We start from the raw sequence: 20095 nt of genomic DNA on the forward strand, positions 1-20095 counted from the left end.
CGTAGAATCCAAGGAATTACTTTACTCCCTGACTAATTCCAGGGTTCTGTCCTGTGAGTAAAAACACAGCGAGCAAGTGAATAACTTGAGTCTAATCAGGTAAAGAGCACAAACTGGTTTTTATCATTGTTATCTATGTGTACCAAAACCGACTTAATCTACTATAAACTGGACATTGCTATACACAAAAAAGTATCAGGCTTAATGATGTTTGGAAATAGTTGCTCAAAACCATGTAAAGTAATGACATTTTTACTGATTATCTGAAAAGATTATCATCACTGATTTATCAATGGCAGTGGAACAGCTAAACCTCAGAAGGGGGAGGGTAAATAAAATTGTTAAAATCTATTAGATGGTAAGTAAGTATAGGCGCAAATTAGCGCGATTCGCCGCCAGCGAATAAATTTGCAAAACGCCTGTGAAAATTTGCCCGCGTCCAAAAAAAATTTCCGAAAAAATGGACGTCGGCGTTAAAAACGGACGCCGGCGTCAACACTGGACGCCGGGGTCAAAAACGAGATGCCGGCTTCTTTTCGCTAATTTTTTGCTGTTTCATATCACTTTTCTGCACCTACTAATAAACTGTTTTGTGACAACAAATGTTCTATTTAATATGAGACATTATTCATGAGTTCTCAATGAGTTTGGCCTCCTGTTATGTGAGCTGTCCAATTGTTTGTCTTATTCTTCATGTATAACATGGGGAACACTAGATGGTGTTATTATATGATTTCTGGATCCATGAGGGAAGGCAAGCAATAGGACTGCACCCACTCTTCCAGATACCTGCACCACATATGTGATAGTTACACCTATTCATTGTGTTCTATACTTTTACATTTCAATGTACAATATCATGATCAATTCATTGGTTTTTGGTAAAAAGGCTGCTGTTTATGAATAGGTTCTTGGTTTGAAAATTAAAGCAGCCGAGACAGTGTGACACTGGGGCACAATTGCACGGCTCCTCTAATGTGTAATACACAGATCCTGTACTGGGAGGTGCCTCTCAATACACATTGGTATCTAATGTGCAAAACAAAAGATCCCCGGGAGTCTCCAAACCACAGACAATAGTAACACATTTGTAGTTTATACAACAAAGACCCTGTACTGAGAGTTTACTCACCCCACCCAACATATGTTTATCATGTCAACTAATCCTTCTGCCTCCATAAACATCATACTAAATGGGGGAAGCATCTGATGATGTAGCAAGAAGCTATTTGTGTGAAGGTGTAGAGACATGGACTTTATTTCTCAGCCTTAAAAGTGTCCTTAATTCCACCAGTCAGCAGCCGCTTCAGTTAAATAGAAAACAATACCCCCCAAAATGATACTTGAGCAACATTGCAGTTCCTTCTTCAAAGCTGATTACCAAGAAGGAACTGCAATGTTCTGAAAGCTTGCTGTGATTATCATCTTGGTTAGCCAATGAAGTTATCACCTTTACACCACTTTTGTTATGTTTCATATCAAAAGCTCTTCCCTATAACGTTCTCAACGGGCTAACACTGTGCAAAAAACGTTATGTGGAACCATTATTTTGTTACTATTCATTTCCTCTCTAGTTTTGCTTTTCCTTTCTCAGTGTTTCCTGGGGACAGTCAGTGACGTATAAATGTGACGCTGTGTTACAAGGGGATGTGACTCTATGTACAGAAAAGTAGAAGGGTGTTGTAAATATCAGATTCCTCCCTGGGAAACCGTTTATAGTGAGAAGTATTTTACTATAAAAGACAAACATAATTATTGGAAATGCCCTATAACAACACGGTGGCTGCCGCCAATAATAAAACCTTATTCTGATTTTCTCCATTAGCAGATGCTCCACTTCCACAGTGAGTCTTTCTTGCCACTTTCAATCCCTCCCCCTCTAATTTGAATTTCTACCCTGCCCCTCAAGCAAAAACACTTCCACATTCTCATTGTTCATTTTTCAGACCCGCCCCTCTGGTCTTGGAGCCAATCATTTTCATACAGTTGCCAACTTTAACCCCGTCCTACTGGCTATATAAATCTTTACTGAGCTTTGACTTTCACTTCTTATTTCTGCTTCTTTTGCTTCACTGATTACTTATTGCTGTGCAGCTGTTCATATGAAACAGGACGAGACGATACAGACTGCAGCTTCTTATGGGTAAGTGCTGATTCCCCCACATTATTCTGTGTCAACTTTCTTCTCTGTATCACATGTACTGCTCCTCTGGGAAGGGAGTGTGACTGTGGGATAGCAGGTATAGTAGGGAGAGATGTGTCTATAGTAACAGTGTATAATAGTCTCTGGGAAGGGAGTGTGACTGTGGGATAGCAGGTATAGTAGGGAGAGATGGTGCCTATAGTAACAGTGTATAATAGTCTCTGGGAAGGGAGTGTGACTGTGGGATAGCAGGTATAGTAGGGAGAGATGGTGTCTATAGTAACAGTGGATAATAGTCTCTGGGAAGGGAGTGTGACTGTGGGATAGCAGGTATAGTAGGGAGAGATGGTGTCTATAGTAACAGTGGATAATAGTCTCTGGGAAGGGAGTGTGACTGTGGGATAGCAGGTACAGTAGGGAGAGATGGTGCCTATAGTAACAGTGGATAATAGTCTCTGGGAAGGGAGTGTGACTGTGGGATAGCAGGTATAGTAGGGAGAGATGGTGCCTATAGTAACAGTGGATAATAGTCTCTGGGAAGGGAGTGTGACTGTGGGATAGCAGGTATAGTAGGGAGAGATGGTGTCTATAGTAACAGTGGGATAATAGTCTCTGGGAAGGGAGTGTGACTGTGGGATAGCAGGTATAGTAGGGAGAGCTGGTGCCTATAGTAACAGTGGATAATAGTCTCTGGGAAGGGAGTGTGACTGTGGGATAGCAGGTATAGTAGGGAGAGATGGTGCCTATAGTAACAGTGGATAATAGTCTCTGGGAAGGGAGTGTGACTGTGGGATAGCAGGTATAGTAGGGAGAGATGGTGTCTATAGTAACAGTGGGATAATAGTCTCTGGGAAGGGAGTGTGACTGTGGGATAGCAGGTATAGTAGGGAGAGATGGTGCCTATAGTAACAGTGGATAATAGTCTCTGGGAAGGGAGTGTGACTGTGGGATAGCAGGTATAGTAGGGAGAGATGGTGCCTATAGTAACAGTGGATAATAGTCTCTGGGAAGGGAGTGTGACTGTGGGATAGCAGGTATAGTAGGGAGAGATGGTGCCTATAGTAACAGTGGATAATAGTCTCTGGGAAGGGAGTGTGACTGTGGGATAGCAGGTATAGTAGGTAGAGATGGTGCCTATAGTAACAGTGGGATAATAGTCTCTGGGAAGGGAGTGTGACTGTGGGATAGCAGGTATAGTAGGGAGAGATGGTGTCTATAGTAACAGTGGGATAATAGTCTCTGGGAAGGGAGTGTGACTGTGGGATAGCAGGTACAGTAGGGAGAGATGGTGCCTATAGTAACAGTGGATAATAGTCTCTGGGAAGGGAGTGTGACTGTGGGATAGCAGGTATAGTAGGGAGAGATGGTGCCTATAGTAACAGTGGATAATAGTCTCTGGGAAGGGAGTGTGACTGTGGGATAGCAGGTATAGTAGGGAGAGATGGTGTCTATAGTAACAGTGGGATAATAGTCTCTGGGAAGGGAGTGTGACTGTGGGATAGCAGGTATAGTAGGGAGAGATGGTGCCTATAGTAACAGTGGATAATAGTCTCTGGGAAGGGAGTGTGACTGTGGGATAGCAGGTATAGTAGGGAGAGATGGTGTCTATAGTAACAGTGGGATAATAGTCTCTGGGAAGGGAGTGTGACTGTGGGATAGCAGGTATAGTAGGGAGAGATGGTGCCTATAGTAACAGTGGATAATAGTCTCTGGGAAGGGAGTGTGACTGTGGGATAGCAGGTACAGTAGGGAGAGATGGTGCCTATAGTAACAGTGGATAATAGTCTCTGGGAAGGGAGTGTGACTGTGGGATAGCAGGTATAGTAGGGAGAGATGGTGCCTATAGTAACAGTGGATAATAGTCTCTGGGAAGGGAGTGTGACTGTGGGATAGCAGGTATAGTAGGGAGAGATGGTGTCTATAGTAACAGTGGGATAATAGTCTCTGGGAAGGGAGTGTGACTGTGGGATAGCAGGTATAGTAGGGAGAGATGGTGCCTATAGTAACAGTGGATAATAGTCTCTGGGAAGGGAGTGTGACTGTGGGATAGCAGGTATAGTAGGGAGAGATGGTGCCTATAGTAACAGTGGATAATAGTCTCTGGGAAGGGAGTGTGACTGTGGGATAGCAGGTATAGTAGGGAGAGATGGTGCCTATAGTAACAGTGGATAATAGTCTCTGGGAAGGGAGTGTGACTGTGGGATAGCAGGTATAGTAGGGAGAGATGGTGTCTATAGTAACAGTGGGATAATAGTCTCTGGGAAGGGAGTGTGACTGTGGGATAGCAGGTATAGTAGGGAGAGATGGTGCCTATAGTAACAGTGGATAATAGTCTCTGGGAAGGGAGTGTGACTGTGGGATAGCAGGTATAGTAGGGAGAGATGGTACCTATAGTAACAGTGGATAATAGTCTCTGGGAAGGGAGTGTGACTGTGGGATAGCAGGTATAGTAGGGAGAGATGGTGCCTATAGTAACAGTGGATAATAGTCTCTGGGAAGGGAGTGTGACTGTGGGATAGCAGGTATAGTAGGGAGAGATGTGTCTATAGTAACAGTGGGATAATAGTCTCTGGGAAGGGAGTGTGACTGTGGGATAGCAGGTATAGTAGGGAGAGATGGTGTCTATAGTAACAGTGGGATAATAGTCTCTGGGAAGGGAGTGTGACTGTGGGATAGCAGGTATAGTAGGGAGAGATGGTGTCTATAGTAACAGTGGGATAATAGTCTCTGGGAAGGGAGTGTGACTGTGGGATAGCAGGTACAGTAGGGAGAGATGGTGCCTATAGTAACAGTGGATAATAGTCTCTGGGAAGGGAGTGTGACTGTGGGATAGCAGGTATAGTAGGGAGAGATGGTGCCTATAGTAACAGTGGATAATAGTCTCTGGGAAGGGAGTGTGACTGTGGGATAGCAGGTATAGTAGGGAGAGATGGTGTCTATAGTAACAGTGGGATAATAGTCTCTGGGAAGGGAGTGTGACTGTGGGATAGCAGGTATAGTAGGGAGAGATGGTGCCTATAGTAACAGTGGATAATAGTCTCTGGGAAGGGAGTGTGACTGTGGGATAGCAGGTATAGTAGGGAGAGATGGTGTCTATAGTAACAGTGGGATAATAGTCTCTGGGAAGGGAGTGTGACTGTGGGATAGCAGGTATAGTAGGGAGAGATGGTGCCTATAGTAACAGTGGATAATAGTCTCTGGGAAGGGAGTGTGACTGTGGGATAGCAGGTACAGTAGGGAGAGATGGTGCCTATAGTAACAGTGGATAATAGTCTCTGGGAAGGGAGTGTGACTGTGGGATAGCAGGTATAGTAGGGAGAGATGGTGCCTATAGTAACAGTGGATAATAGTCTCTGGGAAGGGAGTGTGACTGTGGGATAGCAGGTATAGTAGGGAGAGATGGTGTCTATAGTAACAGTGGGATAATAGTCTCTGGGAAGGGAGTGTGACTGTGGGATAGCAGGTATAGTAGGGAGAGATGGTGCCTATAGTAACAGTGGATAATAGTCTCTGGGAAGGGAGTGTGACTGTGGGATAGCAGGTATAGTAGGGAGAGATGGTGCCTATAGTAACAGTGGATAATAGTCTCTGGGAAGGGAGTGTGACTGTGGGATAGCAGGTATAGTAGGGAGAGATGGTGCCTATAGTAACAGTGGGATAATAGTCTCTGGGAAGGGAGTGTGACTGTGGGATAGCAGGTATAGTAGGGAGAGATGGTGTCTATAGTAACAGTGGGATAATAGTCTCTGGGAAGGGAGTGTGACTGTGGGATAGCAGGTATAGTAGGGAGAGATGGTGTCTATAGTAACAGTGGATAATAGTCTCTGGGAAGGGAGTGTGACTGTGGGATAGCAGGTATAGTAGGGAGAGATGGTGCCTATAGTAACAGTGGATAATAGTCTCTGGGAAGGGAGTGTGACTGTGGGATAGCAGGTATAGTAGGGAGAGATGGTGTCTATAGTAACAGTGGATAATAGTCTCTGGGAAGGGAGTGTGACTGTGGGATAGCAGGTATAGTAGGGAGAGATGGTGTCTATAGTAACAGTGGGATAATAGTCTCTGGGAAGGGAGTGTGACTGTGGGATAGCAGGTATAGTAGGGAGAGATGGTGTCTATAGTAACAGTGGATAATAGTCTCTGGGAAGGGAGTGTGACTGTGGGATAGCAGGTATAGTAGGGAGAGATAGTGCCTATAGTAACAGTGGATAATAGTCTCTGGGAAGGGAGTGTAACTGTGGGATAGCAGGTATAGTAGGGAGAGATGGTGTCTATAGTAACAGTGGATAATAGTCTCTGGGAAGGGAGTGTGACTGTGGGATAGCAGGTATAGTAGGGAGAGATGGTGTCTATAGTAACAGTGGATAATAGTCTCTGGGAAGGGAGTGTGACTGTGGGATAGCAGGTATAGTAGGGAGAGATGGTGTCTATAGTAACAGTGGATAATAGTCTCTGGGAAGGGAGTGTGACTGTGGGATAGCAGGTATAGTAGGGAGAGATGGTGCCTATAGTAACAGTGGATAATAGTCTCTGGGAAGGGAGTGTGACTGTGGGATAGCAGGTATAGTAGGGAGAGATGGTGCCTATAGTAACAGTGGATAATAGTCTCTGGGAAGGGAGTGTGACTGTGGGATAGCAGGTATAGTAGGGAGAGATGGTGCCTATAGTAACAGTGGATAATAGTCTCTGGGAAGGGAGTGTGACTGTGGATAGCAGGTATAGTAGGGAGAGATGGTGTCTATAGTACAGTGGATAATAGTCTCTGGGAAGGGAGTGTGACTGTGGGATAGCAGGTATAGTAGGGAGAGATGGTGCCTATAGTAACAGTGGATAAAAGTCTCTGGGAAGAGATTGTGATAGCATTGTTAGTTAATTGCGAGTTCTGATGCTTTTTCATGACACTTGTTGATGTTATCATCTGGACACTGAACATTCACCTAAAATGAGTGAGCTCTGCCCCAGTCTTGTGTGTTCTGAATCATTGAACATTTTAAGTTTAATTATTTTCTCTCTGCTTCCCAGGATGGCGGCTGTTGATCTGAGAGATGAACTGAACTGCTCCATCTGCCTGAGTATTTATACCGACCCTGCAATGCTGCCGTGTGGCCATAACTTCTGCCAGGACTGCATTGGGAAGGTGCTGGATACCCAGGAGGGATCTGGGGGTTACACCTGCCCTGAATGCAGAGAGGAGTATCAGGAGCGCCCTGCCCTGCACAGGAACAGGACTCTGGGTAACATAGCAGAGAAATTCCTTCCTACTCAGCCTGAGCCGGGGGAGACTGAGATCCTCTGCACTTACTGTGACTCTCCTGTACCTGCTGTTAAATCCTGTGAGCAGTGTGAGACCTCCCTGTGTGATACTCACTTACACAAGCACAACAAGTCTGTACAACACACCTTAACTGAGCCCACCTGTTCCTTTAACAACAGAAAATGCTCCATCCACAGTGAATTCCTGAGGTATTACTGCTGTGAGGATGATGTCTGTGTCTGTGTGTCCTGCTGTCTGGCCGGAGAACACAGGGGCCACAGGGTGGAGCTGCTGAGTGAGGCCTCTGAGAAGAAGAAAGAGAAACTGGGGAACGTTCTGGAGGAACTGAGCCTGGAGAGAGAGGAGACTGAGAGAGAAGCCAAGAGACTGCAGGAGGACAGCAAAGAAAAAGCAGCCGGCGAGACTGAGAAATTCACTGCCCTGATCAGGGACATAAGGACATGGGTGACTGACCTTGAGAAGCAAATATTGGATGAGATCTCTAGACAGAAAGATAAACTTTCCCATGATGTCTGTGATCAAATCAAACAGCTGGAAATAAAGAAGGAAGATCTGGCCAGGAAGATCCGTCACATTGAGGAGCTGAGCAACATGGCAGATCCACTCACTGTCCTACAGGAACGGGAATCACATGGAGCTGCATTCTGTGGGACTGAGGGGAGAGACGATATAAAGGTCCCTATTGTAATGGATCTGGATAAGGGACTGATCTCAGACACATTACTCACAGGCATATTTAAGTTTATTGTGTGGGGAATAGCAAGTATATTTGGAAGTGAGCCTAGAGATTTATTACTGGATATCAGCACAGCAGGTCAATGTGTCACTGTATCACAGGACCAGAAAACTGCATCTGACTCTGACACTGATCTCAATTACCCAGACTCAGTATATAGGTTTTTGGATTATACTCAAGTTTTATGCACCAGAAGTTTTGGATCAGGGCGACATTACTGGGACGTGAAGACCAGTAAATCGGGGGATTGGGATATAGGGGTGGCCTATCCCAGTATAAAGAGAGAAGGAGATGAATCAGGTATAGGGAATAATATTCATTCCTGGAGTTTGTCCAAACGTGGTGATGAATTTACAATGTTACATAACTCTGTTAAAACTCCTGTATCCCCCTCCTGTGAGAAATTCAGAATCTCACTGGACTATGAGGCCGGACTTCTGTCCTTCTATGAACTGAGTAAGCCAATCAGACACTTACACACCTTCACTGCCTCCTTCACTGAACCCCTGTACCCTGCATTCTATATAAGTGACAAGGGCTGGGTGAGAATTGGAAGTTAAAACAATTAATAATATTTGAATTGAGACGTTGCTGTTAAACTAAAATGCCCAGAATCTCTATAGAGAAAATATTTTGTGCTTTACATTTAAAGCGTGTGTATCTGTTCATTCTGCACTAATAAACTGTTTCATGACAACAAACATTCTATTTTGGCCATGAGAAGTCCAATTGCTTGTCTTATCTGCCTTATTCTTCATGTAAAACATTGAGAACACTAGTTGGTGTTAATACATGATCACTGAGGGAAGGCAAGCAATATGGCTGCACCCTCTCTTATAGCTAAATGCCCCACATAGGTGATGGTTTTAGAATAATTTCATTGTATTCTATACTTTTACATTTCAATGAACAATATCATGATATTTTCAAATAATTTTGGCCCGGGCTAAAAAGGCTGCTGTTTATCAATAGGCTCTTGGTTTGAAAGATAAAGCAGCGGAGACAGTGTCACACTGGGGCACAATTGCACGGCTCCTCTAATGTGTAATACACAGGTCCTGTACTGGGAGGTGCCTCTCAATACACATTGGTATCTAATGTGCAAAACAAAAGGTCCCAGGGTAGAAGACTCCTCGCCACAGACAATAGGAGCAGTTTGTAGTTTATACAACAAAGACCCTGTACTGAGAGTTTGCTCATCCCACCCAACATGTCAAGAAATCCATCTCCCACCATAAGAAACATACTAAATGGGGGAAGCATCTTGTGGTGTTTATACAAATGGCCTGCGGGTGCCACTGTGCACAGGACTTGTACTGTACATACACAGTACTTTCTGTACAGCTTGAGAGTGTTAGAGTTTAAGCTACTGTGTAATGGCTGCATGAACCTGCTATTAAAGCACTGTTATACTCTACTCATCCTCGGCTACCAAAACATAACAAATGGCAACGCGATGTCTCTTCTACCTCTGCAGCAGCCTGCACCCTTTCTCCCAAACCCTGGTGAGCCTACCATACCTTTTACTGCTTGGATCTGTATGTTTGAAAATTAATTATTGCTGCTGACCAAGGGGAGATTTGTGCTGCTAGAAAGCTTTACTTATTCACTGCCTGGGAGCAGAGGGACAGCGTATATTCTATACATTACTATTAACTGATGAGACTTATGAAACTGCTCTTACTGCTATAAAGAACTTTTTCATGCCAAGAATAAATGTGATGGCTGAAAGATATAAATTCTACAAATGTGAACAATGTAATGACAAATCCACAGAACAATTTTTAAACGCTTTCAGAGAGCTGGTTGTTACCTGTGAGTTTGGTAACCTAACAGATGAAATGCTAAGAGACCAAATAGTGAAAAAAAATAATTCACCATGCATTAGAGAGAGAGACTGCTCCTAGAGTAGGATTTAACCCTGGCAAAGGCTATTACAGATTGTGAATTCAGCAATGTAGCCTAATTATGCACAGTCATAGGCAAAATACAGTGCTAAAGAAAGGGATTCACTACAACACCGTGCAGCAGATACAAATAAAAAATACTGCTTTCGCTGTGGTTCAACACAACACAGTGCAAATCATGTTACATGTCCTGCAAAAGCTGTACAGTGCCGCAACTGCAAAAAGGTTGGACATTTTGCTAAGATCTGCCGTAGTTCTGCTAAAGCTGTTCATGAAGTCACTGCTTTAAATGTTACAGTATTAAAGGAGAAGGAAAGCTACTGAAGCAGTTTATTGACAATAGATTAGCCACAATAGTGCAAGCTATAACACTATATTTATTCTGTAGAATGCTTTACCATACCTGAGTAAACATCTCTTGAAGTGTTCTCTGTTTTTCTAGGATAGCAGCTGCCATATTGACTTGGCGTGACATCACTTCCTGCCTGAGTCTCTCCCTGCTCGCTCATAGCTCAGGGCTCAGATTACAGCAGGGAGGGGAGGAATGAGGGGGAGAGGAGCAAACTGAGCATGCTCAAGGCCGTGCCCTGGAGGTTTAAGCTGAAAACAGGAAGTCTGATACAGAAGCCCATGAGTACACAATAGAAGGAAAGAAATGTGATGTTTCTTTTGACAGAGGACTCAGAACAGCATTACTTTGAGGGTTTACTGGTGTATTTATATAGACCTTTCTAATACAGCTTACTTACTTTTAGCCTTTTCTTCTCCTTTAAGTGTGGATAAAGCTGATACATTTATTCCAGACAAGTTTATATGCACTACTAAAACAAGAAAAAGCAGTAAAACCCCACACTACCTTACTAAAATTAATTGAGATCTAATTATATACAGTAAGTGCTTAGTGCTATTATAAGCAAATTCTTAGTTCTCCATCAATTTAGCACCAACATACAATTAATGGGATTTCAATCGATTGTGTTATATACAAATAATTAAAATTATTAAATTGCTTAAGTGCTATAAATTAGGTGCTGTGACTTTCAATAAAATGTATCTAAACACAATTGATAATCTAAAAGTTCATGGTTCTTATAAGAATTAAATAAGGTTATTTATTTCATATAAGAACCATAAACTTTTAGATTATTCATCAATTGTGCGTAGACACAGCACTAAATGTATAGCACTTAAGCACTTTAATCATTTTAATTATTTGTATGTAACACAATCAATTGAAATTGATTGAAATACCATTAATTGTATGTTGGTGCTAAATTGATTGAGAACTAAGAATTTGATTATAATAGCACTAAGCACTTATATAATTAGATCTCAATTAATTTTTAGTAAGGTAGTGTGGGGTTTTACTGCTTTTTCTTATTTTTAGTATCCCTATTCTGGTTTATATACCTCTACACAGATTCAGAATCATCTGAATGGGTTTCACCAATTGTTGTAACAATGAAGAAAACTGGAGGTATTTGATTGTGTGTTGATCTCCCTGAATCTAATAAAGCAGTTGTTATGGATAATCATCCCTTGCCACACATAGAGGAAATATTTTCAGAACTCAGAGGAGCAAAATTCTTTTCTACCCTGGTTCTTCAGATCATCAAGTATTACTGCATAAGGAAAGCAGAGACCTCACTGCATTTATCACCCATGATGGTTTGTTTCGGTATGGACAGGCTTCAGCACCGAGTTGTTTTAAAAGACTAATGTCTTCTATACTCCATGGTAAACATGGTGTACAATGCTATTTGGATGATATAATTGTCTACGCTCCAACTATGGATCTTCATGACAAGAACCTAAAAAATGTTCTGAAATGCATTGATTCTGCAGGACTGAAACTGAACCTTTCCAAATGCCACTTCAGAAAACTCTGCTGTCATTTCTGGGTCACATAATCTCACAAAATGGATTATTGCCTGACCCTGACCATGTCAAAGCTGTTACACAAGCACCTACTCAATCTGATTTCCAGACCTTACGAGCTTTCTTAGGTCTTACTTCATGGTATTCTAAGTTTATTCTCAACTATGCTTCAGTTGTGGAGCCACTTAGAGCACTACTACATGGAACTTTAAGTCTGGTGTGGTCAGAGTCTGCTCAATGTAGCTTTGAAATAGTGAAATATAGTGAAATATAGTGAAACCAATGCTCAACACACACTGGGGCTCATTTATCAACACTGGGCAAATTTGCCCAAGGGCAGTTACCTATAGCAACCAATCAGTGGCGTAACTAGATGTTGCTGGGCCCTACAGCAAATTAATTTTAGGGCCCCCAACATATCTAGTGTTTGTCCTGTTTTACCAATATATGTTGAAATTGCTCATCAATAAGAACCTCATGGGGCCCCCTATACCTCCTGGGCCCCCCTGCAGCCGCAGGGTCTGCTTCCTCTGTAGTTACACCCCTGCAACCAATCAGTGATTAGATTCTTAGAGCCAGCTGCAAGTAGAACAAGAATGCAGCAATTTGATTGGTCGCCATGGGTTACTGCCCATGGGCAAATTTGCCAGTGTTGATAAATGGCCGCAACTGTGTACAGGTAAGGCTATTTATGCAGAGAAGTATCTTTTTATATTAGGACCTGAGTTAAGTAAGTTAAGGACCGCCATATGGGGTTTACCTTGACGTGGTATGGTGGCTTTTCAACTTTATGATCATAACTTTGTAACTAAAAACCCCTGTTTTGTAAACATATACATGTGCATTTATATTGACTTACTTATGAGACAGGGGACCAGGGAAGTGCATTGTAAGTAGCACTTCCATTATACTTAAATATATTTTGATTTAGCCTTAAGAGTGCTTCCACTAACCCCCCCCCCCTGAATTTTGTATACTGATCTCAATTGCCCCGACTCAGCGTATAGATTTATGGATTATAATCAAGTTTTATGCATCCGTAGGTTCAAATCAGGGCGACATTACTGGGACGTGAAGACCAGTAAATCGGGGGATTGGGATATTGGGGTGGCCTATCCCAGTATAGAGATGTAGATGAATCAGGTATAGGGAATAATATTCATTCCTGGAGTTTGTCCAAATGTGGTGATGAATTTACAATGTTACATAACTCTGTTAAAACTCCTGTATCTCCCACCTGTGAGAAATTCAGAATCTCACTGGACTATGAGGCCGGACTTCTTTCCTTCTATGAACTGAGTAAACCAATCAGACACTTACACACCTTCACTGCCTCCTTCACTGAGTCCCTGCACCCTGCATTCTATGTGTATGACAAGGGCTGGGTGAGAATCTGCAACTGATCCCACTGGAATAGTATTGAATGTTTCCAGCTCCTCCTCTATATTTTGATTTAGGATGTTACATACATGACACACGCTGAGAGACATAGCAGCAGCCATATTAAGGCAGTGTCCTCTCATGTTACAGGCAGCCAATGGGGTTCCGCTGATAATGGGAGACATCTTGTCCTTTCAAAGGTGGTTATAGATTAATTTCATATTTATTGTGCTGCAAATATGTGTGTGGGACTTGCAGGAATATTTTACTGACCATCAGTAATTCCCCACCTCTGTCTTAAAGGGGTTGTTCCCCTTCCAAACACTTTTTTTTAATTCAGTTGTTTTTAGATTGTTCCCCAGAAATAAAGACTTTTTTTTAAATTACTTTCCATTATTTATTTTTTACTGTTTTTCCAAAATCTAAGTTTAAAGTTGAATGTTCCTGTCTCTTACATTTCAATGTACAATATCATGAACAATTCACATGGTTTTTGGTAAATAGGCTGCTGTTTATCAATAGGCTCTTGGTTTGAAAGATAAAGCAGCCGAGACAGTGTGACACTGGGGCACAATTGCACGGCTCCTCTAATGTGTAATACACAGATCCTGTACTGGGAGGTGCCTCTCAATACACATTGGTATCTAATGTGCAAAACAAAAGATCCCGGGGAGTCTCCAAACCACAGACAATAGTAACACGTTTGTAGTTTATACAACAAAGACCCTGTACTGAGAGTTTCCTCACCCCACCCAACATCTGTTTATCATGTCAACTAATCCTTCTGCCTCCATAAACATCATACTAAATGGGGGAAGCATCTGATGATGTAGCAAGAAGCTATTTGTGTGAAGGTGTAGAGACATGGACTGTATTTCTCAGCCTTAAAAGTGTCCTTAATTCCACCAGTCAGCAGCCGCTTCAGTTAAATAGAAAACTATACCCCCAAAATGAATACTTGAGCAACAGATAGTTCATTAAAATGAAGTAGCATATTAAAGAATCTTACCAAACTGACATATATTTAAGTAAATATTGTCCTTTTACATCTCTTCTTTACTATAAGGTTGCTGGAAGATAGATATTAGTAAATAATTTACAGCATACTGGGGTCTTCTAGTGACCAAATAGAGGTATAGCCTCAAAAATTCAAAGAAATTCCAAAAGCATGCTAATTACAATAAAATAGTATTTATTAATCCATATTAAAAAAGTATCAAAAAAGTCATAAAAAAAAAAAACTTAGTCATAGGCAATTTCTCATATTTTACATCTCTTGCCTTGAGCAAACATTTAGTGATGATCTGTGTGCTGCCTCAGAGATCGCCTGACCAGAAATACTGCAGCTCTAACTGTAACAGGAAGAGATCACCTGACCAGAAATACTGCAGCTCTAACTGTAACAGGAAGAGATCACCTGACCAGAAATACTGCAGCTCTAACTGTAACAGGAAGAGATTATCTGACCAGAAATACTGCAGCTCTAACTGTAACAGGAAGAGATCATCTGACCAGAAATACTGCAGCTCTAACTGTAACAGGAAGAGATCACCTGACCAGAAATACTGCAGCTCTAACTATAACAGGTTGAGATCACCTGACCAGAAATACTGCAGCTCTACTGTAACCGGAAGAGATCAGCTGACCAGAAATACTGCAGCTCTAACTGTAACAGGAAGAGATCACCTGACCAGAAATACTGCAGCTCTAACTGTAACAGGAAGACATCACCTGACTAGAAATACTGCAGCTCTAACTGTAACAGGAAGAGATCACCTGACCAGAAATACTGCAGCTTTAAATGTAACAGGAAGAAGTGTAGAAGCAAAGGACACAACTCTGTCTGTTAATTGGCTCATGTGACCTTACATGTATAGTTTGTTTGTGTGCATCGTGAATCCTACGATCCCAGGGGGCGGCCCTTATTGTTTAAAATGGCAATTTTCTATTTATGATTACCCAATGGCACATACTACTAGAAAAGTATATTATTATAAAAATGGTTTATTTACATGAAGCAGGGTTTTACATATGAGCTGTTTTATGCAATATCTTTTTATAGAGACCTACATTGTTTGAGGGGTATAGTTTTCCTTTAAAGAATTGCTGAACTGGGAGAAGTTACTCAAACAAACATAAAGCAGCTTCTCACAGAGCTCTGTGTATAAAGAAAGAGGATCTGTTATGGGAAATGGTCTGTGCTCTATGTGTGGGATCAATGAAAACATCCATTATTTTGTTACTAATCACCCATCCTATTCATTTCCTCTCTAGTTTTGCTTTTCCTTTCTCAGTGTTTCATGGGGACAGTCAGTGACGTATAAATGTGACGCTGTGTTACAAGGGGATGTGACTCTCTGTACAGAAAAGTAGAAGGGTGTTGTAAATATCAGATTGCTCCCTGGGAAACAGTTTATAATGAGAAGTATTTTACTATAAAAGACAAACATAATTATTGGAAATGCCCTATGACAACACGGTGGCTGCCGCCAATAATAAAACTTAATTCTGATTTTCTCCATTAGCAGATGCTCCACTTCCAATGTGAGTCTTTCTTGCCACTTTCAATCCCTCCCCCTCTAATTTGAATTTCTACCCTGCCCCTCAAGCAAAAACACTTCCACTCTCTCATTGTTCATTTTTCAGACCCGCCCCTCTGGTCTTGGAGCCAATCATTTTCATACAGTTGCCAACTTTAACCCCGTCCTACTGGCTATATAAATCTTTACTGAGCTTTGACTTTCACTTCTTATTTCTGCTTCTTTTGCTTCACTGATTACTTATTGCTGTGCAGCTGTTCATATGAAACAGGACGAGACGATACAGACTGCAGCTTCTTATGGGTAAGTGCTGATTCCCCCACATTATTCTGTGTCAACTTTCTTCTCTGTATCACATGTACTGGTCTGCTCCTCTGGGAAGGGAGTGTGACTGTGGGATAGCAGGTATAGTAGGGAGAGATGGTGCCTATAGTAACAGTGGATAATAGTCTCTGGGAAGGGAGTGTGACTGTGGGATAGCAGGTATAGTAGGGAGAGATGGTGCCTATAGTAACAGTGGGATAATAGTCTCTGGGAAGGGAGTGTGACTGTGGGATAGCAGTTATAGTAGGGAGAGATGGTGTCTATAGTAACAGTGGGATAATAGTCTCTGGGAAGGGAGTGTGACTGTGGGATAGCAGGTATAGTAGGGAGAGATGGTGTCTATAGTAAGAGTGGATAATAGTCTCTGGGAAGGGAGTGTGACTGTGGGATAGCAGGTATAGTAGGGAGAGATGGTGTCTATAGTAACAGTGGGATAATAGTCTCTGGGAAGGGAGTGTGACTGTGGGATAGCAGGTATAGTAGGGAGAGATGGTGTCTATAGTAAGAGTGGATAATAGTCTCTGGGAAGGGTGTGTGACTGTGGGATAGCAGGTATAGTAGGGAGAGATGGTGCCTATAGTAAGAGTGGATAATAGTCTCTGGGAAGGGAGTGTGACTGTGGGATAGCAGGTATAGTAGGGAGAGATGGTGCCTATAGTAACAGTGGATAATAGTCTCTGGGAAGGGAGTGTGACTGTGGGATAGCAGGTATAGTAGGGAGAGATAGTCCCTATAGTAACAGTGGATAATAGTCTCTGGGAAGGGAGTGTGACTGTGGGATAGCAGGTATAGTAGGGAGAGATGGTGTCTATAGTAACAGTGGATAATAGTCTCTGGGAAGGGAGTGTGACTGTGGGATAGCAGGTATAGTAGGGAGAGATGGTGTCTATAGTAACAGTGGATAATAGTCTCTGGGAAGGGAGTGTGACTGTGGGATAGCAGGTATAGTAGGGAGAGATGGTGCCTATAGTAACAGTGGATAATAGTCTCTGGGAAGGGAGTGTGACTGTGGGATAGCAGGTATAGTAGGGAGAGATGGTGTCTATAGTAACAGTGGATAATAGTCTCAGGGAAGGGAGTGTAACTGTGGGATAGCAGGTATAGTAGGGAGAGATGGTCCCTATAGTAACAGTGGATAATAGACTCTGGGAAGGGAGTGTGACTGTGGGATAGCAGGTATAGTAGGGAGAGATGGTGTCTATAGTAACAGTGGATAAAAGTCTCTGGGAAGAGATTGTGATAGCATTGTTAGTTAATTGCGAGTTCTGATGCTTTCTCATGACACTTGCTGATGTTATCATCTGGACACTGAACACTCACCTAAAATGAGTGAGCTCTGCCCCAGTCTTGTGTGTTCTGAATCATTGAACATTTTAAGTTTAATTATTTTCTCTCTGCTTCCCAGGATGGCGGCTGTTGATGTGAGAGAAGAGCTGAGCTGCTCCATCTGCCTGAGTATTTATACCGACCCTGTAATGCTGCCGTGTGGCCATAACTTCTGCCAGGACTGCATTGGGAAGGTGCTGGATACCCAGGAGGGATCTGGGGGTTACACCTGCCCTGAATGCAGAGAGGAGTATCAGGAGCGCCCTGCCCTGCACAGGAACAGGACTCTGGGTAACATAGCAGAGAAATTCCTTCCTACTCAGCCTGAGCCGGGGGAGACTGAGATCCTCTGCACTTACTGTGACTCTCCTGTACCTGCTGTTAAATCCTGTGAGCAGTGTGAGACCTCCCTGTGTGATACTCACTTACACAAGCACAACAAGTCTGTACAACACACCTTAACTGAGCCCACCTGTTCCTTTAACAACAGAAAATGCTCCATCCACAGTGAATTCCTGAGGTATTACTGCTGTGAGGATGATGTCTGTGTCTGTGTGTCCTGCTGTCTGGCCGGAGAACACAGGGGCCACAGGGTGGAGCTGCTGAGTGAGGCCTCTGAGAAGAAGAAAGAGAAACTGGGGAAAGTTCTAAGGAAACTGAGCCTGGAGAGAGAGGAGACTGAGAGAGAAGCCAAGAGACTGCAGGAGGACAGCAAAGAAAAAGCAGCCGGCGGGACTGAGAAATTCACTGCCTTGTTCAGGGACATGAGGACATGGGTGACTGACCTTGAGAAGCAAATATTGGATGAGATCTCTAGACAGAAAGATAAACTTTCCCATGATGTCTCCGATCAAATCAAACAGCTGGAAATAAAGAAGGAAGATCTGGCCAGGAAGATCCGTCACATTGAGGAGCTGAGCAACATGGCAGATCCACTCACTGTCCTACAGGAACGGGAATCACATGGAGCTGCATTCTGTGGGACTGAGGGGAGAGACGATATAAAGGTCCCTATTGTAATGGATCTGGATAAGGGACTGATCTCAGACACATTACTCAAAGGCTTAGCTAAGTTTATGGTGTGGGGAAAAGAAAGTATATATGGATGGGAGGCTAGAGATTTATTACTGGATATCAGCACAGCAGGTAAACGTATCGCTGTATCACAGGACAAGAAAACTGCATCTGAGTCTGACACTAATCGCAATTACCCAGACTCCGTATATAGGTTTTTGGATTATACTCAAGTTTTATGCACCAGAAGTTTTGGATCAGGGCGACATTACTGGGAAGTGAAGACCAGTAAATCGGGGGATTGGGATATTGGGGTGGCCTATCCCAGTATAGAGAGACATGGAGATGATTCAGGTATAGGGTATAATATTCATTCCTGGAGTTTGTCCAAATGTGGTGATGCATTTACAATGTTACATAACTCTGTTAAAACACCTGTATCCCCCTCCTGTGAGAAATTCAGAATCTCACTGGACTATGAGGCCGGACTTCTGTCCTTCTATGAACTGAGTAAACCAATGAGACACTTACACACCTTCACTGCCTCCTTCACTGAACCCCTGTACCCTGCATTCTATATAAGTGACAAGGGCTGGGTGAAATTGGAAGTTAAAACAAATTTTTTCTGACCCTATCTTGTCCCCATGCCCTGACTGCCTGGGATATTGGCACACATTTCTAGCTCCTCTTTTGACTAATATTTTAATTGAGACGTTGCTGTTAAACTAAAATGCCCAGATTCTCTATAGAGAAAATATTTTGTGCTTTACATTTAAAGCGTGTGTATCTGTTCATTCTGCACTAATAAACTGTTTCATGACAACAAACATTCTATTTTATATGAGAAAGAATATCAGCGAGTTTGGCCTCCTATTATGTATATACATGATACATGAGAAGTCCAATTGCTTGTCTTCTCTGCCTTATTCTTCATGTATAACATTGAGAACACCAGTTGGTGTTAATACGTGATCACTGAGGGAAGGCAAGCAATATGGCTGCACCCTCTCTTATAGCTAAATGCCCCACATAGGTGATGGATTTAGAATAATTTCATTGTATTCTATACTTTTACATTTCAATGTACAATATCATGATATTTTCACATAATTTAGGCCCAGACTAAAAAGGCTGCTGTTTATCAATAGGCTCTTGGTTTGAAAGATAAAGCAGCGGAGACAGTGTCACACTGGGGCACAATTGCACGGCTCCTCTAATGTGTAATACACAGGTCCTGTACTGGGAGGTGCCTCTCAATACACATTGGTATCTAATGTGCAAAACAAAAGATCCCAGGGTAGGAGACTCCTCGCCACAGACAATAGGAGCAGTTTGTAGTTTATACAACAAAGACCCTGTACTGAGAGTTTCCTCATCCCACCCAACATGTCAAGAAATCCATCTCCCACCATAAGAAACATACTAAATGGGGAAGCATCTTGTGGTGTTTATACAAACACCACAAGGAAGAAAAGGCAGGTTCTAGTTATAGGGGATTCAATTATTAGAAAGGTGGATAGGGGAATCTGTTGCAAGGTCCCTACATGCTGAACAGTCTGCTGCTGGCCTGGTGCT

General features: G+C 42.6%; 1 protein-coding gene across 3 annotated transcripts; it reads left to right on the plus strand.

The window, feature by feature from the left end:
* Window positions 1-1990: 1990 nt before the first annotated feature.
* On the plus strand, window positions 1991-19347 carry LOC108703759 (E3 ubiquitin/ISG15 ligase TRIM25). Of its 3 annotated transcripts, XM_041576587.1 has the most exons (3): window positions 1991-2143; window positions 7163-8693; window positions 19117-19347. In XM_041576587.1, exons 1-3 carry the CDS (start codon window positions 2103-2105, stop codon window positions 19147-19149), a joined length of 1605 nt encoding a protein of 534 aa, XP_041432521.1. In that variant the 5' UTR covers window positions 1991-2102; the 3' UTR covers window positions 19150-19347. The 3 variants fall into 3 exon arrangements, with proteins under 3 accessions (XP_041432521.1, XP_041432522.1, XP_041432520.1); XM_041576588.1 differs by lacking the exon at window positions 19117-19347 and having other exon boundaries at window positions 7163-8852; XM_041576586.1 differs by lacking the exons at window positions 1991-2143; window positions 7163-8693 and adding an exon at window positions 16003-16159 and having other exon boundaries at window positions 17586-19347.
* Window positions 19348-20095: the final 748 nt, after the last annotated feature.

The sequence above is a fragment of the Xenopus laevis genome, chromosome 9_10L (genome assembly GCF_017654675.1).
Source record: "Xenopus laevis strain J_2021 chromosome 9_10L, Xenopus_laevis_v10.1, whole genome shotgun sequence".
NCBI classification, from domain to species: Eukaryota; Metazoa; Chordata; class Amphibia; order Anura; family Pipidae; genus Xenopus; species Xenopus laevis.

What these genes read in the sequence shown, in the direction of transcription:
- LOC108703759 (XM_041576587.1), top strand. Translation starts at nt 2,103, where the DNA reads ATGAAACAGGACGAGACGATACAGACTGCAGCTTCTTATGG. An exon ending in CAGACTGCAGCTTCTTATGG is followed by an intron (nt 2,144 to 7,162) that starts GTAAGTGCTGAT and finishes TCTGCTTCCCAG; the next exon opens with GATGGCGGCTGTTGATCTGA. An exon ending in ATATAAGTGACAAGGGCTGG is followed by an intron (nt 8,694 to 19,116) that starts GTGAGAATTGGA and finishes GACAAGGGCTGG; the next exon opens with GTGAAATTGGAAGTTAAAAC.